The sequence below is a fragment of the Scleropages formosus genome, chromosome 12, assembly GCF_900964775.1.
Source record: "Scleropages formosus chromosome 12, fSclFor1.1, whole genome shotgun sequence".
Lineage (NCBI taxonomy): Eukaryota > Metazoa > Chordata > Actinopteri > Osteoglossiformes > Osteoglossidae > Scleropages > Scleropages formosus.
This window is the reverse complement of record NC_041817.1, coordinates 17,844,368-17,868,822: the sequence shown is the minus strand read 5'-3', so window position 1 is coordinate 17,868,822 and position 24,455 is coordinate 17,844,368. Positions and strand designations below refer to the sequence as shown.

The 24,455-nt window shown below is 46.5% G+C and overlaps 1 protein-coding gene and 8 non-coding genes across 12 annotated transcripts in view; all 9 read left to right on the top strand.

Moving 5' to 3' along the window:
• The first annotated feature begins 4,071 nt into the window (after window positions 1-4,071).
• Window positions 4,072-4,235, top strand: LOC114912066 (U1 spliceosomal RNA). The gene has a single exon (XR_003798056.1). It is a non-coding gene; the product is annotated as a U1 spliceosomal RNA (small nuclear RNA).
• Window positions 4,236-6,133: 1,898 nt separating this feature from the next.
• Window positions 6,134-6,252, top strand: LOC114912073 (5S ribosomal RNA). The gene has a single exon (XR_003798063.1). It is a non-coding gene; the product is annotated as a 5S ribosomal RNA (ribosomal RNA).
• A 667-nt stretch (window positions 6,253-6,919) lies between these two features.
• Window positions 6,920-7,083, top strand: LOC114912065 (U1 spliceosomal RNA). The gene has a single exon (XR_003798055.1). It is a non-coding gene; the product is annotated as a U1 spliceosomal RNA (small nuclear RNA).
• Window positions 7,084-13,067: 5,984 nt separating this feature from the next.
• Window positions 13,068-13,231, top strand: LOC114912072 (U1 spliceosomal RNA). The gene has a single exon (XR_003798062.1). It is a non-coding gene; the product is annotated as a U1 spliceosomal RNA (small nuclear RNA).
• A 1,902-nt stretch (window positions 13,232-15,133) lies between these two features.
• LOC114912062 (5S ribosomal RNA) lies at window positions 15,134-15,252 on the top strand. The gene has a single exon (XR_003798052.1). It is a non-coding gene; the product is annotated as a 5S ribosomal RNA (ribosomal RNA).
• Window positions 15,253-15,919: 667 nt separating this feature from the next.
• Window positions 15,920-16,083, top strand: LOC114912064 (U1 spliceosomal RNA). Its single transcript, XR_003798054.1, has one exon. It is a non-coding gene; the product is annotated as a U1 spliceosomal RNA (small nuclear RNA).
• Window positions 16,084-21,951: 5,868 nt separating this feature from the next.
• On the top strand, window positions 21,952-22,115 carry LOC114912063 (U1 spliceosomal RNA). The gene has a single exon (XR_003798053.1). It is a non-coding gene; the product is annotated as a U1 spliceosomal RNA (small nuclear RNA).
• A 1,401-nt stretch (window positions 22,116-23,516) lies between these two features.
• Window positions 23,517-24,455, top strand: part of LOC108920698 (FERM, ARHGEF and pleckstrin domain-containing protein 1-like) — a 78,453-nt gene continuing 77,514 nt past the window's right edge. For 2 of the 4 annotated variants that reach the window (XM_029256798.1, XM_029256797.1), the window contains exon 1: window positions 23,519-23,547. In XM_029256798.1, coding sequence (XP_029112631.1) covers window positions 23,530-23,547 — 18 coding nt within the window. In that variant the 5' untranslated portion in view covers window positions 23,519-23,529. Of the gene's footprint in view, window positions 23,548-24,455 lie in introns of all 4 variants that reach the window. The other 2 variants (XM_029256799.1, XM_029256800.1) reach the window with 2 other exon arrangements.
• LOC114912052 (5S ribosomal RNA) lies at window positions 24,016-24,134 on the top strand. Its single transcript, XR_003798047.1, has one exon. It is a non-coding gene; the product is annotated as a 5S ribosomal RNA (ribosomal RNA).

The window sequence follows — 24,455 nt, the reverse complement described above, 5'->3', positions numbered from 1 at the left end:
GAAGAGAGTCACGTCCCGCTGGTCCCGGAGGTGGACTTCCTGCAAAAAACACAGGTTGAACGCATAGGACTCAAACTGGTTAAACGAAGCAATTCTTTTTACTTTATTTTCTAGCCCCCTGATGTTAAGAGTTAAAATTTTATAATCAGCCATTGGGGTACGATGTTAAAAAGCCAAATAAAACAATAAAATAACACTAAAATAAGATTAAAAACCGGCCCTTTCTCAATCCATTAAGACCTCCTCCTCAGAGGACACCGCCGCCCCACTAGAGTCCCCGTCTGGCAGATACGCCTCCGAGTTTGGCATCGCCCATCCTCCCTCGTACAACGACCACCGGCTCGGCAACGTCGACGGGGAGCTACGCGGGGCCCACACGGCATCCATCTCTTCCGGGGAGGTGGAAAGCTCTCGGCCTTCTTCCGAAGGGGGCCCGGCCAGCAAGAGGCCCCCATCTGGTGCCGCAGCCTCCCTTCTAGACTTTTTCTTCTTCTTTTTCTTTGGTGTTGAATCTTCTTTTTTCCGCTTCAGAATCTCCGTCAGGGTACGGGCAGGGCTTGCTCTCAGGAGATCACTGGCTTCGTTAAGGGCTTCTCTGGCCCCCGCCGCCATTTCTACCGCCATCTCCATCACTTCGATTTTATTATCCACCAACGTTAATGCTTGAAGACCCTCCTCCACAGATTTTTTTTTCACACTTTATTCGATACCATAAGAACAAAAATAAAACCTTACAATATTCCACATCACGAATCACAAACACAAAATAACATCCTCACATTTCATTATAAAAACATCTCTCAACATAAACATGACAGAGCTTACTCACTTCTCCAGACATCTTATTTTACTAATACAAAGAGTAATAAACATCAGAATTTAACAACAAATATAGATACCCACTATGGCAAAAAGAACCTGGGACTTTAAAGCCCTACACCAAAAATGTGGTTTAAATACAAGGTTTAAAACACATGTGCGTTACACCCACAAGAAAAGTACCCAAGCACCCATGTAAAAACTTGTACATTCTGATTTTGCGCCGTCATTAAAAACATCTCACTCACACTCACACTTTCAGAACCGCTTGTCCCATACAGGGTCGCGGGGAACCGGAGCCTACCCGGCAGCACGGGGCGTAGGGCCAGGGGGGGAGGGGGATACACCCAGGATGGGATGCCAGTCCGTCGCAAGGCACCCCAAGCGGGACTCGAACCGCAGACCCACCAGAGAGCAGGACTGCGGTCCAACCCACTGCGCCACCGCACCCCCTTTAAACATTAAACATTCATACATAAATCATCATCATTCGTAAATCTAAAATGCTTCAAAATTCTACAAATTAAAATCAATTATTCAAACTGTTTTTCCAAACAACAATCTGCATACGAGGGTCTGTACTGCGGACTGAGACGGGCCAGATGGTCTTCACTGCTGCAAATATTGCAGCGGTGGAGGCCCTTGCAGTCCCTGGCGAAATGTCCGGTCTCCAAGCAGTTCCTGCATTTCATGTTCTTACATGCTTCTACTGTATGCCCCCGACCCTGGCAGAGCCTGCAGAGGGCTGGCTGCTGAGGGTATAAGAGATAAGCCTTACTGTTTACTTACTTCGCCAGCTGAGGAAGTTCAATCTGCCACAGAGGCTGCGGATGCAATTCTACTCTGCAGTCATCCAGTCTGTCCACTGCACCTCTATAACCGTCTGGTTCTGCTCAGCTACAAAATCAGACCTCAGAAGATTACAGCGGATAGTCCGGACGGCTGGAGGAATCATCGGCACACCCCACCACTCTCCAAGAATTGTACTCGTCCAGAGTGAGAAAAAGGGCTGGCAAAGTCATCCTAGACCCTTCGCACTGAACACCAGGACAGCCAGGCACAGGAAAAGTTTCTTTCCTCAGGCCATCTACCTCATGAACAGCTAAATGCCCCCTAGGGAGTAAACCGGTGCAATAAGCAACGCTATTTGTATTTATTTTTCACATCATATCTCTTATTTACTTTGCCTTGCATTGTATATAACATAGGGGGGCGCGGTGGCGCAGTGGGTTGGACTGGATCTTGCTCTCTGGTGGGTCTGGGGCTCGAGTCCTGCTTGGGGTGCCTTGCGGCGGACTGGCGTCCTGTCCTGGGTGTGTCCCCTCCCCCTCTGGTCTTACGCCCTGTGTTGCCGGGTAGGCTCCGGTTCCCCGTGACCCTGTATGGGACAAGCGGCTCAGAAAGTGTGTGTGTGTATATATATATATATACACACACACTTTATATTCTATATATTTTTTTTTTTTTTATTTTTTATTAGCCCACTCTACTTTTATTGTCTGTGTCTTGTCACTGTTTTTCTGTCTGTGCTGTGGAAGTTCCTGTCACCAAGACGAATTCCTTGTATGTGTAAACATACTTGGCAATAAAAGCTCATTCATTCATTCATTCATTCATTCATTTTGTATATTAAAAAATGCCGGAGGACGATGGAGCCCGTCGGGGGCCAGGGGGTCGGGGCGCAGGCGCGCCTGAAACTGCCTGCACCTGTTCCATATGCCAAACTCATCGCGGATATCCCTGTGGCCAGGTAGGAGGTCGACGTGGCGCTGAAGAAAAGCACGGACGGCCTCGGCGGGGACAAAGGGGTTGAAGACGTAGACAGCGATTATCCTTCTATCCATCCACCAAAGATACTCAGTCTTGTATTGCTTCAACCCCCCGTCCTTCTCCTTCTTACAGATTTCAACCATTTTTTGGTAGGTTTCATCAAGCGAGAACGGTGACGTCGACAAACCGCTGGGCTCCATTCCTTTGAATGCAAACAACTTGTGCGCCGGCCAGGCCCAACTTTCTGAAGATGACTTCCCTGATGAACCCAGCACGATCCGGGAAGTCCCCCGCTGTCTCTGTGTTTCGCCATCGGAAGCGAGTAGTGTGCTTCATCCTAGGAGCCACATTGCTAGCAGGCTGCTCCTCCTCCTCTGAAGATCCACCCGGGCAGCAGGGCCCTTCTCGGGCCTGGCCGCGTCTTCTGCAGGCGAGGCCGCCGTCGCTACCGCCCTTGCAGCTGTCATCTCCTTCCTCGTCGACTCCGCCGCAATGTTCGGGTTCGCCGCTGCCGCCACATCCACCACCGATCCTCCTCCAGCCTCCCTTGGCGAGGGGCTCCGATGTCCCTGATGGTCCTTCTTCTTGAGGGGAGCTCTTCCGGGTGGGCGACTTCTCAGGGAGAGCAGCATAACAGTCCACGATTTTGATCCCTTTTTGTCAGCAGCAACCATGGGAGCCTTTCTGGCTCAATGTTGTCGGGAGTGGATCTCTACTCTTTTTTAACAACGTGAAGGACTTGAAATGTAACGGAGTCCCCGAGGAGGCTCTTTGCAGCTTAGAGAGCAGTCATTTTGATCGCGCTGTCGGAGGTGCTTCGTAAGATGAATCCGCACAAGGTTCCAGGCCTCAACGGTACACCTGTGGAATTTTATTCCACGTTTTGGGACATCTTGGTGCTGACTTTTTTGTGCATTGTCGAAGAGGTTCTGGGCAGGGGCATGCTTACTAAAAGTATGAGGACAGCGGTGCTCTCCTTGTTTTACAAGAAAGATGATAAAGTCCATCTTGCCACCTGGAGACCCAAAGATCATCGCGAAGTGCCTGACCAAGGGCCTGAACAAGGTAATGGTCGACCTGGTCCATCGCAACCAGATGTGCGGGGTGCCTGGGTGTTGTGCGGTCTGGAATTTGCACCTGGTCTGGGACGCGATCACCGGGGTTTATATTCTTTAATCCTCTTTGCTCCAGTCGGCGCATAAGGCCTTAGAAACTGGGTAAATGACGGAAGTGATGAATGGAGAAATTTTCTCTGTTCTGCTGGACTGTGTGGTACCAGACACTTTTAGTGTTCTGCTAATCCATTCTATCCGTTAAGGGCACGGGGGGGGGGGGGATCGACTTTAATGCTCAGCGCCATCTAGTGTTTGGACGCACGTATGACAGTCAACAGTGGAAAAGTGTGTGTGTTTCCAAGGCGCCCACCGTGAGACGAGCGTCTGTGGCGTGTAGGGAGGTGTGCCTGCGAAACGTGTACAACTCATACTTACCTGGCAGGGGAGATACCATGATCAAGAAGGTGGTTCACCCAGGGCGAGGCTCAGCCATTGCACTCCGGCTGTGCTGACCCCTGCGAATTCCCCAAATGTGGGAATCTCGACTGCATAATTTCTGGTAGTGGGGGACTGCGTTCGCGCTCTCCCCTGATTCTCTGGGTTTAAAGCAAGAGCAAACAATAATGCTAGCCACTGAGTCTCTTCTGAGCTATAATACAATTCCTACGGTGTTTCAGCGTACTTCTTACTCAAATGTGACTTGACGTATTGATATTATGTGTGTTTCGCTTGGTTTGTCTGATGCTAATCCGAGATTTCATTGTGCTTTTTTTACAGCGAGCGTTAGTGGGTAAGTCTTCTTTTAATTGTTTGTAGTTTTAAGCCTTAGGAGGTATTTTAAAAGTTCTGTCATGCAGTCCTTATATTAGCTGGTTTTATTGATTTTTCTTTCAAATTTTATTATAGGCATGGCAGTTAAACATTAATTTATTATTGAATAAAGATTTTAATCATCAGAAATGATGAATAGAGGAATTTATTTCTGTCAAGTTGTGGAACCAGGCACCTTTGATGGGCTGGTGATCCGGTCTGATCCATGAAAGAGAGAAAAAAAAAAAAAAAATTGTTATGATGGTAACTGCTTCTCTAGCACATGGTCACAGTTTATCAGAGCTTTTCCCGGGAGCACAATCCATCCTAGCGTAACATTTGTTTAGCTTCAAACAAGTCTAAAATTACTATTCTATTACTGAAAATTTAAAAATTGAACTTAAGGGGTAGGGTTTTTGAAGGCTTGACTACCATCCTCACAGGTCAAAAAAGTTGTCTTTTTCCCTTTTCTTTTTTCTCAGTTAGACCAGGCTTTCTGAAGACAAAGACCTTCAGAATGGAAAACAGAGATGATTTCCACAGCTGGGACAGTGACTCCTAGAAACTGGATCATCAAGAACACCATTTGTTTCCAGTGAAAAAGACATATGGTGCTCTTGATGCCATTTTTTTTACACCAAACTTTATTATATAGCATGAAATTGGAAAATTGAACCCCAAAATTCAAAAACGCATCCGCATTATACATTATCAAAATCCTTCTCATTGCAGACATAATAGAGATTATTCACTCCTCCGATTATACACTTGTTTCTCCAAATCCAAGAACGTGAGAGCCATTGGAAGTTAAAAACAATTATAAATAAACTCTGCACAAATGAAAACTTCAGACTTGAAAACCCTTTACCCTTTAAAGTGTTTGAAGAAAAACAGTAAAAGATTGTGATAAACTCATTAGTAAAGTACGCAGATGTTACCTTAGACTCTTGAAAGCAACTCTGATGAGTTTCTCTCACCTGGTACTGGTACCTGGTACTTCTGTAGTGTCCACAGCTGTAGGGGACTTGTGCTCTCAGGGTCATTGGGACAGTGGACCACACTTCTTGATGATGACAAGGGAAATAAAGAACAGCGGAGTAGGAAAGACGATGGCTACAGCACTACGAGGAGAAGGAGGAGGGTCCACTTTCACATGGGACGCAAAAGCAAAACAGAAAACTGCTGCTCTCCCCAGATGGAGGCAATCATTCAGGTGTGCTGATTAAGAAGTCCCCTCTGAAGTTCGGGTCATTGACACCTGCTGATTGAGTCCCACCTGGGAGTTTAATCGGCGGTGGCGGGGGGGGGGATTTTTTTATGATACATTGTTGAACTTTAATGTTTTATTTGACTGTTGATGTTTAACAACATTGCACTGCAGTGCTGTGTTTATTGTAATTATTATTTCATAAAATGAGTGAGTGTTTATCATTTATGTCTTTTAATGCTACGTAGGTTATTAAATGGTACATTTGAATTTATGTGTATAATGCTAGAACCAGAGGGAGATCATTAGCTGTTGTGCACATTTCTCTCATTTTTCGATCGGGGTATAAGTGAATGTATGTTGTCTATTGTATAATTGAAAAGATATATAATTTTAAAGAACATATTAAATAATCTAGACTTGTTGTCTGAAAGAGAAAAGTATGAATAGGATGTCTGCAGCGCTTGCCATCGCTTACGGCCATACCACCCTGAATACGCCCGATCTCGTCCGATCTCGGAAGCTAAGCAGGGTCGGGCCCGGTTAGTACTTGGATGGGAGACCGCCTGGGAATACCGGGTGCTGTAAGCTTTTTCTTTTTTTCCCCCCCGCTAGTACCACCGCGCGCTTTCCTCCTTTCTTTCTGCACCCTACAGTCTCTTCCTAACGTTAAACTATTGCCTAGTTTAAGTCGACCTGCTCTGCAATATCTCTTAATATCATTAACATTTTGCCATGTATTACACACAGCGAACCCGGCGTCGCCGATTTTCACTCTCGTCAACTTCATTTACACTGTCTGTGCAGCTCACGTGCCGCTACCCTTTATTATTATACCACGCTAGGTTGTAAAACGCTCCATGTGCGCACGATCCGCGAAGTTGCATTTTTCTGCGCTCACAACAAGGTCGTACGCCGTTCACAGCACCTCGCTGACTGAACTGTGGCGCTTGTTTTTGTGCCGCGGCACAAACGTGCGGAGAACTACTTCCTCTTTGGAGGCGCCGCTCCCAGCTGTTACAGTCGGCAGCACTGAGGCATCACGGGAAATCGGTGAGACACCGATTGCGAATGAAAAACATCGGAGCCTCTTGAACAAGGGATGTGGAGAAAAGCAAGGAATGATCGCAAAGAGCCCATGGCAGGACAAGAGTCGACGAGTGTGTGTGCGCGCGCGTGTGTGTGTTTCCAAGGCGCCCACCGTGAGACGAGCGTCTGTGGCGTGTAGGGAGGTGTGCCTGCGAAACGTGTACAACTCATACTTACCTGGCAGGGGAGATACCATGATCAAGAAGGTGGTTCACCCAGGGCGAGGCTCAGCCATTGCACTCCGGCTGTGCTGACCCCTGCGAATTCCCCAAATGTGGGAATCTCGACTGCATAATTTCTGGTAGTGGGGGACTGCGTTCGCGCTCTCCCCTGATTCTCTGGGTTTAAAGCAAGAGCAAACAACAATGCTAGTCGCTGGCTGTTTTCTCTCAGCCTGTGATGCAGCTCGTACAGCATTTCTGTGTTTTGTCTATGAAAGTACAGTACACGTGCCGTTTGTGTTTTCATTGTTTCGTGTGACACTAACGTAGGAGCTCGTCCTTTGGTGCAATGTTCTCGTTTTTTGGGTACGAGTATGTCAAGAATTAACAGTCAACATACTATCGCCGCTACTTCAAAATTTAGGTGTCTGGTTCCACACACTGTCTAACTCGACAGGAATACCTTTCTTCATTCATCGATTTGCGTAATTAAAATCTTTATTCAATAAATCAATCCTGAAAACTGCCATGCCAATAATAAAATTTAAAGTAAAACAATAAAATCAACAAGACCAGCTAATATCAAAGACTGCATGGCAGAACTTTCAAAGCACTAAAAACATACCCCAAGCCTTAAAACCAAACATCATAAATAATTAAAAGGAAACTTACCCGGTAACATTCACCGCTCAAGAGGGCGGGGCGGTCCCCTGACCTGTTCCCAGGATGTTACCATACACCTTACCTACCGTTTTTGGGTGTTTTCCCTTTTCACAACACCGCTCTCCTATTGATGTTTTAGTGGGATAGGTGAATGATAAAATACATATAGAATTAGAACACAGCATTCACCCACACAACAAAACAATCTACACTACACTAAACTAAACATAATAAATAAATAAATAATACCAACACACCACACATGTAGTCATTTACAAGTGACTACTTTAAAATTGCAATAAGTGCTATAAATGTTTAAAAGTGTGCAACTTAAATAAAATGTGCCATAAAAGATTAGAAACCCTACACCTAACATAAAACACATAACACACCACAAAACACAACGCTTACGTTCACCAAAAATACGACTTACGGTGTTTTGTGAGTGCGAAAGGACGTGTGTTACTTACCCCAGGATGGAGGATCTGCCACAAACCTGTGGGGTCACAGCCAAAAGAGGCCCTTCCACCTCTCTTTGGCTTCTAAGTAACCCCACTGAGTGACATCTTTCTCCATCCTAATCGTTAGGTCGGCCTGGATTTTATGATACGCACCCTGGACGCCCAAGTCTACCCGTCTGGACCAGCTGGGTTCTTGCGTTCCAGAGCATTTGCTTCGCCACGCTAATCACCAGCCACATCGGGGCGGCTGCTGCCTTCTGAGCCCCAGGGTTTCATCCCCTCAAGACTTTGTCGTACGTCAAAACCATCTGCAAATTGATCTTCCTGCACAGCCGAGTCACCAAACGCCAGACCTCCCGCACCTGTCCGCAGTCCCAAAAAGCACGTGCAAGAGTTTCACTCTTGCCGCACTGGAGTCGCGGGCAGAGTGGGTGGCTGGTCAATTTGTGCCTATACAGGACTACTTTGACCGGCAACTTACTGTGTAAACAATGCCAGTTCACATCTTGCAGATGGTGGTCAAGCCCCTTTGGCTCAAGAAAAATGTTGAAGTCTCCTCTCATTATTAGATGTCTATCAGTCACACAACGAGGGACCAACTCGTCAAACAGAGCGATGTGGGACTTGAACTCCACCAGAGTGTAGACGCACAGAACACATATGTGCAAACTTCTCCACGTGACGTCCACCCCCAACACTCGGCCGGCATGAACAAGGAGAGGCCTTACCTTCTCAAAGGCGCGGTCCCCAAAATGTATCCCCACACCTGTAGAGTGGACGCCACCTACGCTCCAGTAGGACTCACCCTTCCTCCATTCTTGAGAGAAGAGAGTCACGTCCCGCTGGTCCCGGAGGTGGACTTCCTGCAAAAAACACAGGTTGAACGCATAGGACTCAAACTGGTTAAACAAAGCAATTCTTTTTACTTTATTTTCTAGCCCCCTGATGTTAAGAGTTAAAATTTTATAATCAGCCATTGGGGTACGATGTTAAAAAGCCAAATAAAACAATAAAATAACACTAAAATAAGATTAAAAACCGGCCCTTTCTCAATCCATTAAGACCTCCTCCTCAGAGGACACCGCCGCCCCACTAGAGTCCCCGTCTGGCAGATACGCCTCCGAGTTTGGCATCGCCCATCCTCCCTCGTACAACGACCACCGGCTCGGCAACGTCGACGGGGAGCTACGCGGGGCCCACACGGCATCCATCTCTTCCGGGGAGGTGGAAAGCTCTCGGCCTTCTTCCGAAGGGGGCCCGGCCAGCAAGAGGCCCCCATCTGGTGCCGCAGCCTCCCTTCTAGACTTTTTCTTCTTCTTTTTCTTTGGTGTTGAATCTTCTTTTTTTCCGCTTCAGAATCTCCGTCAGAGTACGGGCAGGGCTTGCTCTCAGGAGATCACTGGTTTCGTTAAGGGCTTCTCTGGCCCCCGCCGCCATTTCTACCGCCATCTCCATCACTTTGATTTTATTATCCACCAACGTTAATGCCTGAAGACCCTCCTCCACAGATTTTTTTATCACACTTTATTCGATACCATAAGAACAAAAATAAAACCTTACAATATTCCACATCACGAATCACAAACACAAAATAACATCCTCACATTTCATTATAAAAACATCTCTCAACATAAACATGACAGAGCTTACTCACTTCTCCAGACATCTTATTTTACTAATACAAAGAGTAATAAACATCAGAATTTAACAACAAATATAGATACCCACTATGGCAAAAAGAACCTGGGACTTTAAAGCCCTACACCAAAAATGTGGTTTAAATACAAGGTTTAAAACACATGTGCGTTACACCCACAAGAAAAGTACCCAAGCACCCATGTAAAAACTTGAACATTCTGATTTTGCGCCGTCATTAAAAACATCTCACTCACACTCACTCACTCACTCACTCACTCACTCACTCACTCACTCACTCACTCACTCACTCACTCACACACTCACTCACTCACACTCACACTCACTCACTCACACTCACACTCACACACACACACTTTCAGAACCGCTTGTCCCATACAGGGTCGCGGGGAACCGGAGCCTACCCGGCAGCACGGGGCGTAGGGCCAGGGGGGGAGGGGGATACACCCAGGATGGGATGCCAGTCCGTCGCAAGGCACCCCAAGCGGGACTCAAACCTCAGACCCACTGGAGAGCAGGACCCGGTCCAACCCACTGCGCCACCGCACCCCCTTTAAACATTAAACATTCATACATAAATCATCATCATTCGTAAATCTAAAATGCTTCAAAATTCTACAAATTAAAATCAATTATTCAAACCGTTTTTCCAAACAACAATCTGCATACGAGGGTCTGTACTGCGGACTGAGACGGGCCAGATGGTCTTCACTGCTGCAAATATTGCAGCGGTGGAGGCCCTTGCAGTCCCTGGCGAAATGTCCGGTCTCCAAGCAGTTCCTGCATTTCATGTTCTTACATGCTTCTACTGTATGCCCCCGACCCTGGCAGAGCCTGCAGAGGGGTGGCTGCTGAGGGTATAAGAGATAAGCCTTACTGTTTACTTACTTCGCCAGCTGAGGAAGTTCAATCTGCCACAGAGGCTGCGGATGCAATTCTACTCTGCAGTCATCCAGTCTGTCTACTGCACCTCTATAACCGTCTGGTTCTGCTCAGCTACAAAATCAGACCTCAGAAGATTACAGCGGATAGTCCGGACGGCTGGAGGAATCATCGGCACACCCCACCACTCTCCAAGAATTGTACTCGTCCAGAGTGAGAAAAAGGGCTGGCAAAGTCATCCTAGACCCTTCGCACTGAACACCAGGACAGCCAGGCACAGGAAAAGTTTCTTTCCTCAGGCCATCTACCTCATGAACAGCTAAATGCCCCCTAGGGAGTAAACCGGTGCAATAAGCAACGCTATTTATATTTATTTTTCACATCATATCTCTTATTTACTTTGCCTTGCATTGTATATAACATAGGGGGGCGCGGTGGCGCAGTGGGTTGGACTGGATCTTGCTCTCTCGTGGGTCTGGGGCTCGAGTCCTGCTTGGGGTGCCTTGCGGCGGACTGGCGTCCCGTCCTGGGTGTGTCCCCTCCCCCTCTGGTCTTACGCCCTGTGTTGCCGGGTAGGCTCCGGTTCCCCGTGACCCTGTATGGGACAAGCGGCTCAGAAAGTGTGTGTGTGTATATATATATATATATATAGATATATATATATATATATACACACACACACTTTATATTCTATATATATTTTTTTTTATCTTTTATTAACCCACTCTACTTTTATTGTCTGTGTCTTGTCACTGTTTTTCTGTCTGTGCTGTGGAAGTTCCTGTCACCAAGACGAATTCCTTGTATGTGTAAACATACTTGGCAATAAAAGCTCATTCATTCATTCATTCATTCATTCATTTTGTATATTAAAAAATGCCGGAGGACGATGGAGCCCGTCGGGGGCCAGGGGGTCGGGGCGCAGGCGCGCCTGAAACTGCCTGCACCTGTTCCATATGCCAAACTCATCGCGGATATCCCTGTGGCCAGGTAGGAGGTCGACGTGGCGCTGAAGAAAAGCACGGACGGCCTCGGCGGGGACAAAGGGGTTGAAGACGTAGACAGCGATTATCCTTCTATCCATCCACCAAAGATACTCAGTCTTGTATTGCTTCAACCCCCCGTCCTTCTCCTTCTTACAGATTTCAACCATTTTTTGGTAGGTTTCATCAAGCGAGAACGGTGACGTCGACAAACCGCTGGGCTCCATTCCTTTGAATGCAAACAACTTGTGCGCCGGCCAGGCCCAACTTTCTGAAGATGACTTCCCTGATGAACCCAGCACGATCCGGGAAGTCCCCCGCTGTCTCTGTGTTTCGCCATCGGAAGCGAGTAGTGTGCTTCATCCTAGGAGCCACATTGCTAGCAGGCTGCTCCTCCTCCTCTGAAGATCCACCCGGGCAGCAGGGCCCTTCTCGGGCCTGGCCGCGTCTTCTGCAGGCGAGGCCGCCGTCGCTACCGCCCTTGCAGCTGTCATCTCCTTCCTCGTCGACTCCGCCGCAATGTTCGGGTTCGCCGCTGCCGCCACATCCACCACCGATCCTCCTCCAGCCTCCCTTGGCGAGGGGCTCCGATGTCCCTGATGGTCCTTCTTCTTGAGGGGAGCTCTTCCGGGTGGGCGACTTCTCAGGGAGAGCAGCATAACGGTCCACGATTTTGATCCCTTTTTGTCAGCAGCAACCATGGGAGCCTTTCTGGCTCAATGTTGTCGGGAGTGGATCTCTACTCTTTTTTAACAACGTGAAGGGCTTGAAATGTAACGGAGTCCCCGAGGAGGCTCTTTGCAGCTTAGAGAGCAGTCATTTTGATCGCGCTGTCGGAGGTGCTTCGTAAGATGAATCCGCACAAGGTTCCAGGCCTCAACGGTACACCTGTGGAATTTTATTCCACGTTTTGGGACATCTTGGTGCTGACTTTTTTGTGCATTGTCGAAGAGGTTCTGGGCAGGGGCACGCTTACTAAAAGTATGAGGACAGCGGTGCTCTCCTTGTTTTACAAGAAAGATGATAAAGTCCATCTTGCCACCTGGAGACCCAAAGATCGTGGACGCAAAGATCATCGCGAAGTGCCTGACCAAGGGCCTGAACAAGGTAATGGTCGACCTGGTCCATCGCAACCAGATGTGCGGGGTGCCTGGGTGTTGTGCGATCTGGAATTTGCACCTGGTCTGGGACGCGATCACCGGGGTTTATATTCTTTAATCCTCTTTGCTCCAGTCGGAGCATAAGGCCTTAGAAACTGGGTAAATGACGGAAGTGATGAATGGAGAAATTTTCTCTGTTCTGCTGGACAGTGCGGTACCAGACACTTTTAGTGTTCTGCTAATCCATTCTATCCGTTGGGGGGGGATCGACTTTAATGCTCAGCGCCATCTAGTGTTTGGACGCACGTATGACAGTCAACAGTGGAAAAGTGTGTGTGTTTCCAAGGCGCCCACCGTGAGACGAGCGTCTGTGGCGTGTAGGGAGGTGTGCCTGCGAAACGTGTACAACTCATACTTACCTGGTAGGGGAGATACCATGATCAAGAAGGTGGTTCACCCAGGGCGAGGCTCAGCTATTGCACTCCGGCTGTGCTGACCCCTGCGAATTCCCCAAATGTGGGAATCTCGACTGCATAATTTCTGGTAGTGGGGGACTGCGTTCGCGCTCTCCCCTGATTCTCTGGGTTTAAAGCAAGAGCAAACAATAATGCTAGCCACTGAGTCTCTTCTGAGCTATAATACAATTCCTACGGTGTTTCAGCGTACTTCTTACTCAAATGTGACTTGGCGTATTGATATTATGTGTGTTTCGCTTGGTTTGTCTGATGCTAATCCGAGATTTCATTGTGCTTTTTTTACAGCGAGCGTTAGTGGGTAAGTCTTCTTTTAATTGTTTGTAGTTTTAAGCCTTAGGAGGTATTTTAAAAGTTCTGTCATGCAGTCCTTATATTAGCTGGTTTTATTGATTTTTCTTTCAAATTTTATTATGGGCATGGCAGTTAAACATTAATTTATTATTGAATAAAGATTTTAATCATCAGAAATGATGAATAGAGGAATTTATTTCTGTCAAGTTGTGGAACCAGGCACCTTTGATGGGCTGGTGATCCGGTCTGATCCATGAAAGAGAGAAAAAAAAAAAAAAAAATTGTTATGATGGTAACTGCTTCTCTAGCACATGGTCACAGTTTATCAGAGCTTTTCCCGGGAGCACAATCCATCCTAGCGTAACATTTGTTTAGCTTCAAACAAGTCTAAAATTACTATTCTATTACTGAAAATTTAAAAATTGAACTTAAGGGGTAGGGTTTTTGAAGGCTTGACTACCATCCTCACAGGTCAAAAAAGTTGTCTTTTTCCCTTTTCTTTTTTCTCAGTTAGACCAGGCTTTCTGAAGACAAAGACCTTCAGAATGGAAAACAGAGATGATTTCCACAGCTGGGACAGTGACTCCTAGAAACTGGATCATCAAGAACACCATTTGTTTCCAGTGAAAAAGACATATGGTGCTCTTGATGCCATTTTTTTTACACCAAACTTTATTATATAGCATGAAATTGGAAAATTGAACCCCAAAATTCAAAAACGCATCCGCATTATACATTATCAAAATCCTTCTCATTGCAGACATAATAGAGATTATTCACTCCTCCGATTATACACTTGTTTCTCCAAATCCAAGAACGTGAGAGCCATTGGAAGTTAAAAACAATTATAAATAAACTCTGCACAAATGAAAACTTCAGACTTGAAAACCCTTTACCCTTTAAAGTGTTTCAAGAAAAACAGTAAAAGATTGTGATAAACTCATTAGTAAAGTACGCAGATGTTACCTTAGACTCTTGAAAGCAACTCTGATGAGTTTCTCTCACCTGGTACTGGTACCTGGTACTTCTGTAGTGTCCACAGCTGTAGGGGACTTGTGCTCTCAGGGTCATTGGGACAGTGGACCACACTTCTTGATGATGACAAGGGAAATAAAGAACAGCGGAGCAGGAAAGACGATGGCTACAGCACTACGAGGAGAAGGAGGAGGGTCCACTTTCACATGGGACGCAAAAGCAAAACAGAAAACTGCTGCTCTCCCCAGATGGAGGCAATCATTCAGGTGTGCTGATTAAGAAGTCCCCTCTGAAGTTCGGGTCATTGACACCTGCTGATTGAGTCCCACCTGGGAGTTTAATCGGCGGTGGCAGGGGGGGGGGGATTTTTTTTAGGATACATTGTTGAACTTTAATGTTTTATTTGACTGTTGATGTTTAACAACATTGCACTGCAGTGCTGTGTTTATTGTAATTATTATTTCATAAAATGAGTGAGTGTTTATCATTTATGTCTTTTAATGCTAAGTAGGTTATTAAATGGTACATTTGAATTTATGTGTATAATGCTAGAACCAGAGGGAGATCATTAGCTGTTGTGCACATTTCTCTCATTTTTCGATCGGGGTATAAGTGAATGTATGTTGTCTATTGTATAATTGAAAAGATATATAATTTTAAAGAACATATTAAATAATCTAGACTTGTTGTCTGAAAGAGAAAAGTATGAATAGGATGTCTGCAGCGCTTGCCATCGCTTACGGCCATACCACCCTGAATACGCCCGATCTCGTCCGATCTCGGAAGCTAAGCAGGGTCGGGCCCGGTTAGTACTTGGATGGGAGACCGCCTGGGAATACCGGGTGCTGTAAGCTTTTTCTTTTTTTCCCCCCCGCTAGTACCACCGCGCGCTTTCCTCCTTTCTTTCTGCACCCTACAGTCTCTTCCTAACGTTAAACTATTGCCTAGTTTAAGTCGACCTGCTCTGCAATATCTCTTAATATCATTAACATTTTGCCATGTATTACACACAGCGAACCCGGCGTCGCCGATTTTCACTCTCGTCAACTTCATTTACACTGTCTGTGCAGCTCACGTGCCGCTACCCTTTATTATTATACCACGCTAGGTTGTAAAACGCTCCATGTGCGCACGATCCGCGAAGTTGCATTTTTCTGCGCTCACAACAAGGTCGTACGCCGTTCACAGCACCTCGCTGACTGAACTGTGGCGCTTGTTTTTGTGCCGCGGCACAAACGTGCGGAGAACTACTTCCTCTTTGGAGGCGCCGCTCCCAGCTGTTACAGTCGGCAGCACTGAGGCATCACGGGAAATCGGTGAGACACCGATTGCGAATGAAAAACATCGGAGCCTCTTGAACAAGGGATGTGGAGAAAAGCAAGGAATGATCGCAAAGAGCCCATGGCAGGACAAGAGTCGACGAGTGTGTGTGCGCGCGCGTGTGTGTGTTTCCAAGGCGCCCACCGTGAGACGAGCGTCTGTGGCGTGTAGGGAGGTGTGCCTGCGAAACGTGTACAACTCATACTTACCTGGCAGGGGAGATACCATGATCAAGAAGGTGGTTCACCCAGGGCGAGGCTCAGCCATTGCACTCCGGCTGTGCTGACCCCTGCGAATTCCCCAAATGTGGGAATCTCGACTGCATAATTTCTGGTAGTGGGGGACTGCGTTCGCGCTCTCCCCTGATTCTCTGGGTTTAAAGCAAGAGCAAACAACAATGCTAGTCGCTGGCTGTTTTCTCTCAGCCTGTGATGCAGCTCGTACAGCATTTCTGTGTTTTGTCTATGAAAATACAGTACACGTGCCGTTTGTGTTTCCATTGTTTCGTGTGACACTAACGTAGGAGCTCGTCCTTTGGTGCAATGTTCTCGTTTTTTGGGTACGAGTATGTCAAGAATTAACAGTCAACATACTATCGCCGCTACTTCAAAATTTAGGTGTCTGGTTCCACACACTGTCTAACTCGACAGGAATACCTTTCTTCATTCATCGATTTGCGTAATTAAAATCTTTATTCAATAAATCAATCCTGAAAACTGCCATGCCAATAATAAAATTTAAAGTAAAACAATAAAATCAACAAGACCAGCTAATATCAAAGACTGCATGGCAGAACTTTCAAAGCACTAAAAACATACCCCAAGCCTTAAAACCAAACATCATAAATAATTAAAAGGAAACTTACCCGGTAACATTCACCGCTCAAGAGGGCGGGGCGGTCCCCTGACCTGTTCCCAGGATGTTACCATACACCTTACCTACCGTTTTTGGGTGTTTTCCCTTTTCACAACACCGCTCTCCTATTGATGTTTTAGTGGGATAGGTGAATGATAAAATACATATAGAATTAGAACACAGCATTCACCCACACAACAAAACAATCTACACTACACTAAACTAAACATAATAAATAAATAAATAATACCAACACACCACACATGTAGTCATTTACAAGTGACTACTTTAAAATTGCAATAAGTGCTATAAATGTTTAAAAGTGTGCAACTTAAATAAAATGTGCCATAAAAGATTAGAAACCCTACACCTAACATAAAACACATAACACACCACAAAACACAACGCTTACGTTCACCAAAAATACGACTTACGGTGTTTTGTGAGTGCGAAAGGACGTGTGTTACTTACCCCAGGATGGAGGATCTGCCACAAACCTGTGGGGTCACAGCCAAAAGAGGCCCTTCCACCTCTCTTTGGCTTCTAAGTAACCCCACTGAGTGACATCTTTCTCCATCCTAATCGTTAGGTCGGCCTGGATTTTATGATACGCACCCTGGACGCCCAAGTCTACCCGTCTGGACCAGCTGGGTTCTTGCGTTCCAGAGCATTTGCTTCGCCACGCTAATCACCAGCCACATCGGGGCGGCTGCTGCCTTCTGAGCCCCAGGGTTTCATCCCCTCAAGACTTTGTCGTACGTCAAAACCATCTGCAAATTGATCTTCCTGCACAGCCGAGTCACCAAACGCCAGACCTCCCGCACCTGTCCGCAGTCCCAAAAAGCACGTGCAAGAGTTTCACTCTTGCCGCACTGGAGTCGCGGGCAGAGTGGGTGGCTGGTCAATTTGTGCCTATACAGGACTACTTTGACCGGCAACTTACTGTGTAAACAATGCCAGTTCACATCTTGCAGATGGTGGTCAAGCCCCTTTGGCTCAAGAAAAATGTTGAAGTCTCCTCTCATTATTAGATGTCTATCAGTCACACAACGAGGGACCAACTCGTCAAACAGAGCGATGTGGGACTTGAACTCCACCAGAGTGTAGACGCACAGAACACATATGTGCAAACTTCTCCACGTGACGTCCACCCCCAACACTCGGCCGGCATGAACAAGGAGAGGCCTTACCTTCTCAAAGGCGCGGTCCCCAAAATGTATCCCCACACCTGTAGAGTGGACGCCACCTACGCTCCAGTAGGACTCACCCTTCCTCCATTCTTGAGAGAAGAGAGTCACGTCCCGCTGGTCCCGGAGGTGGACTTCCTGCAAAAAACACAGGTTGAACGCATAGGACTCAAACTGGTTAAACAAAGCAATTCTTTTTACTTTATTTTCTAGCCCCCTGATGTTAAGAGTTAAAATTTTATAATCAGCCATTGGGGTACGATGTTAAAAAGCCAAATAAAACAATAAAATAACACTAAAATAAGATTAAAAACCGGCCCTTTCTCAATCCATTAAGACCTCCTCCTCAGAGGACACCGCCGCCCCACTAGAGTCCCCGTCTGGCAGATACGCCTCCGAGTTTGGCATCGCCCATCCTCCCTCGTACAACGACCACCGGCTCGGCAACGTCGACGGGGAGCTACGCGGGGCCCACACGGCATCCATCTCTTCCGGGGAGGTGGAAAGCTCTCGGCCTTCTTCCGAAGGGGGCCCGGCCAGCAAGAGGCCCCCATCTGGTGCCGCAGCCTCCCTTCTAGACTTTTTCTTCTTCTTTTTCTTTGGTGTTGAATCTTCTTTTTTCCGCTTCAGAATCTCCGTCAGGGTACGGGCAGGGCTTGCTCTCAGGAGATCACTGGCTTCGTTAAGGGCTTCTCTGGCCCCCGCCGCCATTTCTACCGCCATCTCCATCACTTCGATTTTATTATCCACCAACGTTAATGCCTGAAGACCCTCCTCCACAGATTTTTTTTTTCACACTTTATTCGATACCATAAGAACAAAAATAAAACCTTACAATATTCCACATCACGAATTACAAACACAAAATAACATCCTCACATTTCATTATAAAAACATCTCTCAACATAAACATGACAGAGCTTACTCACTTCTCCAGACATCTTATTTTACTAATACAAAGAGTAATAAACATCAGAATTTAACAACAAATATAGATACCCACTATGGCAAAAAGAACCTGGGACTTTAAAGCCCTACACCAAAAATGTGGTTTAAATACAAGGTTTAAAACACATGTGCGTTACACCCACAAGAAAAGTACCCAAGCACCCATGTAAAAACTTGTACATTCTGATTTTGCGCCGTCATTAAAAACATCTCACTCACACTTTCAGAACCGCTTGTCCCATACGGGGTCGCGGGGAACCGGAGCCTACCCGGCAGCACGGGGCATAGGGCCAGGGGGGGAGGGGGATACACCCAGGATGGGATGCCAGTCCGTCGCAAGGCACCCCAAGCGGGACTCAAACCTCAGACCCACTGGAGAGCAGGACCCGGTCCAACCCACTGCGCCACCGCACCCCCTTTAAACATTAAACATTCATACATAAATCATCATCATTCGTAAATCTAAAATGCTTCAAAATTCTACAAATTAAAATCAATTATTCAAACTGTTTTTCCAAACAACAATCTGCATACGAGGGTCTGTACTGCGGACTGAGACGGGCCAGATGGTCTTCACTGCTGCAAATATTGCAGCGGTGGAGGCCCTTGCAGTCCCTGGCGAAATGTCCGGTCTCCAAGCAGTTCCTGCATTTCATGTTCTTACATGCTTCTACTGTATGCCCCCGACCCTGGCAGAGCCTGCAGAGGGGTGGCTGCTGAGGGTATAAGAGATAAGCCTTACTGTTTACTTACTTCGCCAGCTGAGGAAGTTCAATCTGCCACAGAGGCTGCGGATGCAATTCTACTCTGCAGTCATCCAGTCTGTCTACTGCACCTCTATAACCGTCTGGTTCTGCTCAGCTACAAAATCAGACCTCAGAAGATTACAGCGGATAGTCCGGACGGCTGGAGGAATCATCGGCACACCCCACCACTCTCCAAGAATTGTACTCGTCCAGAGTGAGAAAAAGGGCTGGCAAAGTCATCCTAGACCCTTCGCACTGAACACCAGGACAGCCAGGCACAGGAAAAGTTTCTTTCCTCAGGCCATCTACCTCATGAACAGCTAAATGCCCCCTAGGGAGTAAACCGGTGCAATAAGCAACGCTATTTATATTTATTTTTCACATCATATCTCTTATTTACTTTGCCTTGCATTGTATATAACATAGGGGGGCGCGGTGGCGCAGTGGGTTGGACTGGATCTTGCTCTCTCGTGGGTCTGGGGCTCGAGTCCTGCTTGGGGTGCCTTGCGGCGGACTGGCGTCCCGTCCTGGGTGTGTCCCCTCCCCCTCTGGTCTTACGCCCTGTGTTGCCGGGTAGGCTCCGGTTCCCCGTGACCCTGTATGGGACAAGCGGCTCAGAAAGTGTGTGTGTGTATATATATATATATATATATATAGATATATATATATATATACACACACACACTTTATATTCTATATATATTTTTTTTTATCTTTTATTAACCCACTCTACTTTTATTGTCTGTGTCTTGTCACTGTTTTTCTGTCTGTGCTGTGGAAGTTCCTGTCACCAAGACGAATTCCTTGTATGTGTAAACATACTTGGCAATAAAAGCTCATTCATTCATTCATTCATTCATTCATTTTGTATATTAAAAAATGCCGGAGGACGATGGAGCCCGTCGGGGGCCAGGGGGTCGGGGCGCAGGCGCGCCTGAAACTGCCTGCACCTGTTCCATATGCCAAACTCATCGCGGATATCCCTGTGGCCAGGTAGGAGGTCGACGTGGCGCTGAAGAAAAGCACGGACGGCCTCGGCGGGGACAAAGGGGTTGAAGACGTAGACAGCGATTATCCTTCTATCCATCCACCAAAGATACTCAGTCTTGTATTGCTTCAACCCCCCGTCCTTCTCCTTCTTACAGATTTCAACCATTTTTTGGTAGGTTTCATCAAGCGAGAACGGTGACGTCGACAAACCGCTGGGCTCCATTCCTTTGAATGCAAACAACTTGTGCGCCGGCCAGGCCCAACTTTCTGAAGATGACTTCCCTGATGAACCCAGCACGATCCGGGAAGTCCCCCGCTGTCTCTGTGTTTCGCCATCGGAAGCGAGTAGTGTGCTTCATCCTAGGAGCCACATTGCTAGCAGGCTGCTCCTCCTCCTCTGAAGATCCACCCGGGCAGCAGGGCCCTTCTCGGGCCTGGCCGCGTCTTCTGCAGGCGAGGCCGCCGTCGCTACCGCCCTTGCAGCTGTCATCTCCTTCCTCGTCGACTCCGCCGCAATGTTCGGGTTCGCCGCTGCCGCCACATCCACCACCGATCCTCCTCCAGCCTCCCTTGGCGAGGGGCTCCGATGTCCCTGATGGTCCTTCTTCTTGAGGGGAGCTCTTCCGGGTGGGCGACTTCTCAGGGAGAGCAGCATAACGGTCCACGATTTTGATCCCTTTTTGTCAGCAGCAACCATGGGAGCCTTTCTGGCTCAATGTTGTCGGGAGTGGATCTCTACTCTTTTTTAACAACGTGAAGGGCTTGAAATGTAACGGAGTCCCCGAGGAGGCTCTTTGCAGCTTAGAGAGCAGTCATTTTGATCGCGCTGTCGGAGGTGCTTCGTAAGATGAATCCGCACAAGGTTCCAGGCCTCAACGGTACACCTGTGGAATTTTATTCCACGTTTTGGGACATCTTGGTGCTGACTTTTTTGTGCATTGTCGAAGAGGTTCTGGGCAGGGGCACGCTTACTAAAAGTATGAGGACAGCGGTGCTCTCCTTGTTTTACAAGAAAGATGATAAAGTCCATCTTGCCACCTGGAGACCCAAAGATCGTGGACGCAAAGATCATCGCGAAGTGCCTGACCAAGGGCCTGAACAAGGTAATGGTCGACCTGGTCCATCGCAACCAGATGTGCGGGGTGCCTGGGTGTTGTGCGATCTGGAATTTGCACCTGGTCTGGGACGCGATCACCGGGGTTTATATTCTTTAATCCTCTTTGCTCCAGTCGGAGCATAAGGCCTTAGAAACTGGGTAAATGACGGAAGTGATGAATGGAGAAATTTTCTCTGTTCTGCTGGACAGTGCGGTACCAGACACTTTTAGTGTTCTGCTAATCCATTCTATCCGTTGGGGGGGGATCGACTTTAATGCTCAGCGCCATCTAGTGTTTGGACGCACGTATGACAGTCAACAGTGGAAAAGTGTGTGTGTTTCCAAGGCGCCCACCGTGAGACGAGCGTCTGTGGCGTGTAGGGAGGTGTGCCTGCGAAACGTGTACAACTCATACTTACCTGGCAGGGGAGATACCATGATCAAGAAGGTGGTTCACCCAGGGCGAGGCTCAGCCATTGCACTCCGGCTGTGCTGACCCCTGCGAATTCCCCAAATGTGGGAATCTCGACTGCATAATTTCTGGTAGTGGGGGACTGCGTTCGCGCTCTCCCCTGATTCTCTGGGTTTAAAGCAAGAGCAAACAATAATGCTAGCCACTGAGTCTCTTCTGAGCTATAATACAATTCCTACGGTGTTTCAGCGTACTTCTTACTCAAATGTGACTTGGCGTATTGATATTATGTGTGTTTCGCTTGGTTTGTCTGATGCTAATCCGAGATTTCATTGTGCTTTTTTTACAGCGAGCGTTAGTGGGTAAGTCTTCTTTTAATTGTTTGTAGTTTTAAGCCTTAGGAGGTATTTTAAAAGTTCTGTCATGCAGTCCTTATATTAGCTGGTTTTATTGATTTTTCTTTCAAATTTTATTATGGGCATGGCAGTTAAACATTAATTTATTATTGAATAAAGATTTTAATCATCAGAAATGATGAATAGAGGAATTTATTTCTGTCAAGTTGTGGAACCAGGCACCTTTGATGGGCTGGTGATCCGGTCTGATCCATGAAAGAGAGAAAAAAAAAAAAAAAAATTGTTATGATGGTAACTGCTTCTCTAGCACATGGTCACAGTTTATCAGAGCTTTTCCCGGGAGCACAATCCATCCTAGCGTAACATTTGTTTAGCTTCAAACAAGTCTAAAATTACTATTCTATTACTGAAAATTTAAAAATTGAACTTAAGGGGTAGGGTTTTTGAAGGCTTGACTACCATCCTCACAGGTCAAAAAAGTTGTCTTTTTCCCTTTTCTTTTTTCTCAGTTAGACCAGGCTTTCTGAAGACAAAGACCTTCAGAATGGAAAACAGAGATGATTTCCACAGCTGGGACAGTGACTCCTAGAAACTGGATCATCAAGAACACCATTTGTTTCCAGTGAAAAAGACATATGGTGCTCTTGATGCCATTTTTTTTACACCAAACTTTATTATATAGCATGAAATTGGAAAATTGAACCCCAAAATTCAAAAACGCATCCGCATTATACATTATCAAATCCTTCTCATTGCAGACATAATAGAGATTATTCACTCCTCCGATTATACACTTGTTTCTCCAAATCCAAGAACGTGAGAGCCATTGGAAGTTAAAAACAATTATAAATAAACTCTGCACAATTGAAAACTTCAGACTTGAAAACCCTTTACCCTTTAAAGTGTTTCAAGAAAAACAGTAAAAGATTGTGATAAACTCATTAGTAAAGTACGCAGATGTTACCTTAGACTCTTGAAAGCAACTCTGATGAGTTTCTCTCACCTGGTACTGGTACCTGGTACTTCTGTAGTGTCCACAGCTGTAGGGGACTTGTGCTCTCAGGGTCATTGGGACAGTGGACCACACTTCTTGATGATGACAAGGGAAATAAAGAACAGCGGAGTAGGAAAGACGATGGCTACAGCACTACGAGGAGAAGGAGGAGGGTCCACTTTCACATGGGACGCAAAAGCAAAACAGAAAACTGCTGCTCTCCCCAGATGGAGGCAATCATTCAGGTGTGCTGATTAAGAAGTCCCCTCTGAAGTTCGGGTCATTGACACCTGCTGATTGAGTCCCACCTGGGAGTTTAATCGGCGGTGGCAGGGGGGGGGGATTTTTTTTAGGATACATTGTTGAACTTTAATGTTTTATTTGACTGTTGATGTTTAACAACATTGCACTGCAGTGCTGTGTTTATTGTAATTATTATTTCATAAAATGAGTGAGTGTTTATCATTTATGTCTTTTAATGCTAAGTAGGTTATTAAATGGTACATTTGAATTTATGTGTATAATGCTAGAACCAGAGGGAGATCATTAGCTGTTGTGCACATTTCTCTCATTTTTCGATCGGGGTATAAGTGAATGTATGTTGTCTATTGTATAATTGAAAAGATATATAATTTTAAAGAACATATTAAATAATCTAGACTTGTTGTCTGAAAGAGAAAAGTATGAATAGGATGTCTGCAGCGCTTGCCATCGCTTACGGCCATACCACCCTGAATACGCCCGATCTCGTCCGATCTCGGAAGCTAAGCAGGGTCGGGCCCGGTTAGTACTTGGATGGGAGACCGCCTGGGAATACCGGGTGCTGTAAGCTTTTTCTTTTTTTCCCCCCCGCTAGTACCACCGCGCGCTTTCCTCCTTTCTTTCTGCACCCTACAGTCTCTTCCTAACGTTAAACTATTGCCTAGTTTAAGTCGACCTGCTCTGCAATATCTCTTAATATCATTAACATTTTGCCATGTATTACACACAGCGAACCCGGCGTCGCCGATTTTCACTCTCGTCAACTTCATTTACACTGTCTGTGCAGCTCACTTTATTATTATACCACGCTAGGTTGTAAAACGCTCCATGTGCGCACGATCCGCGAAGTTGCATTTTTCTGCGCTCACAACAAGGTCGTACGCCGTTCACA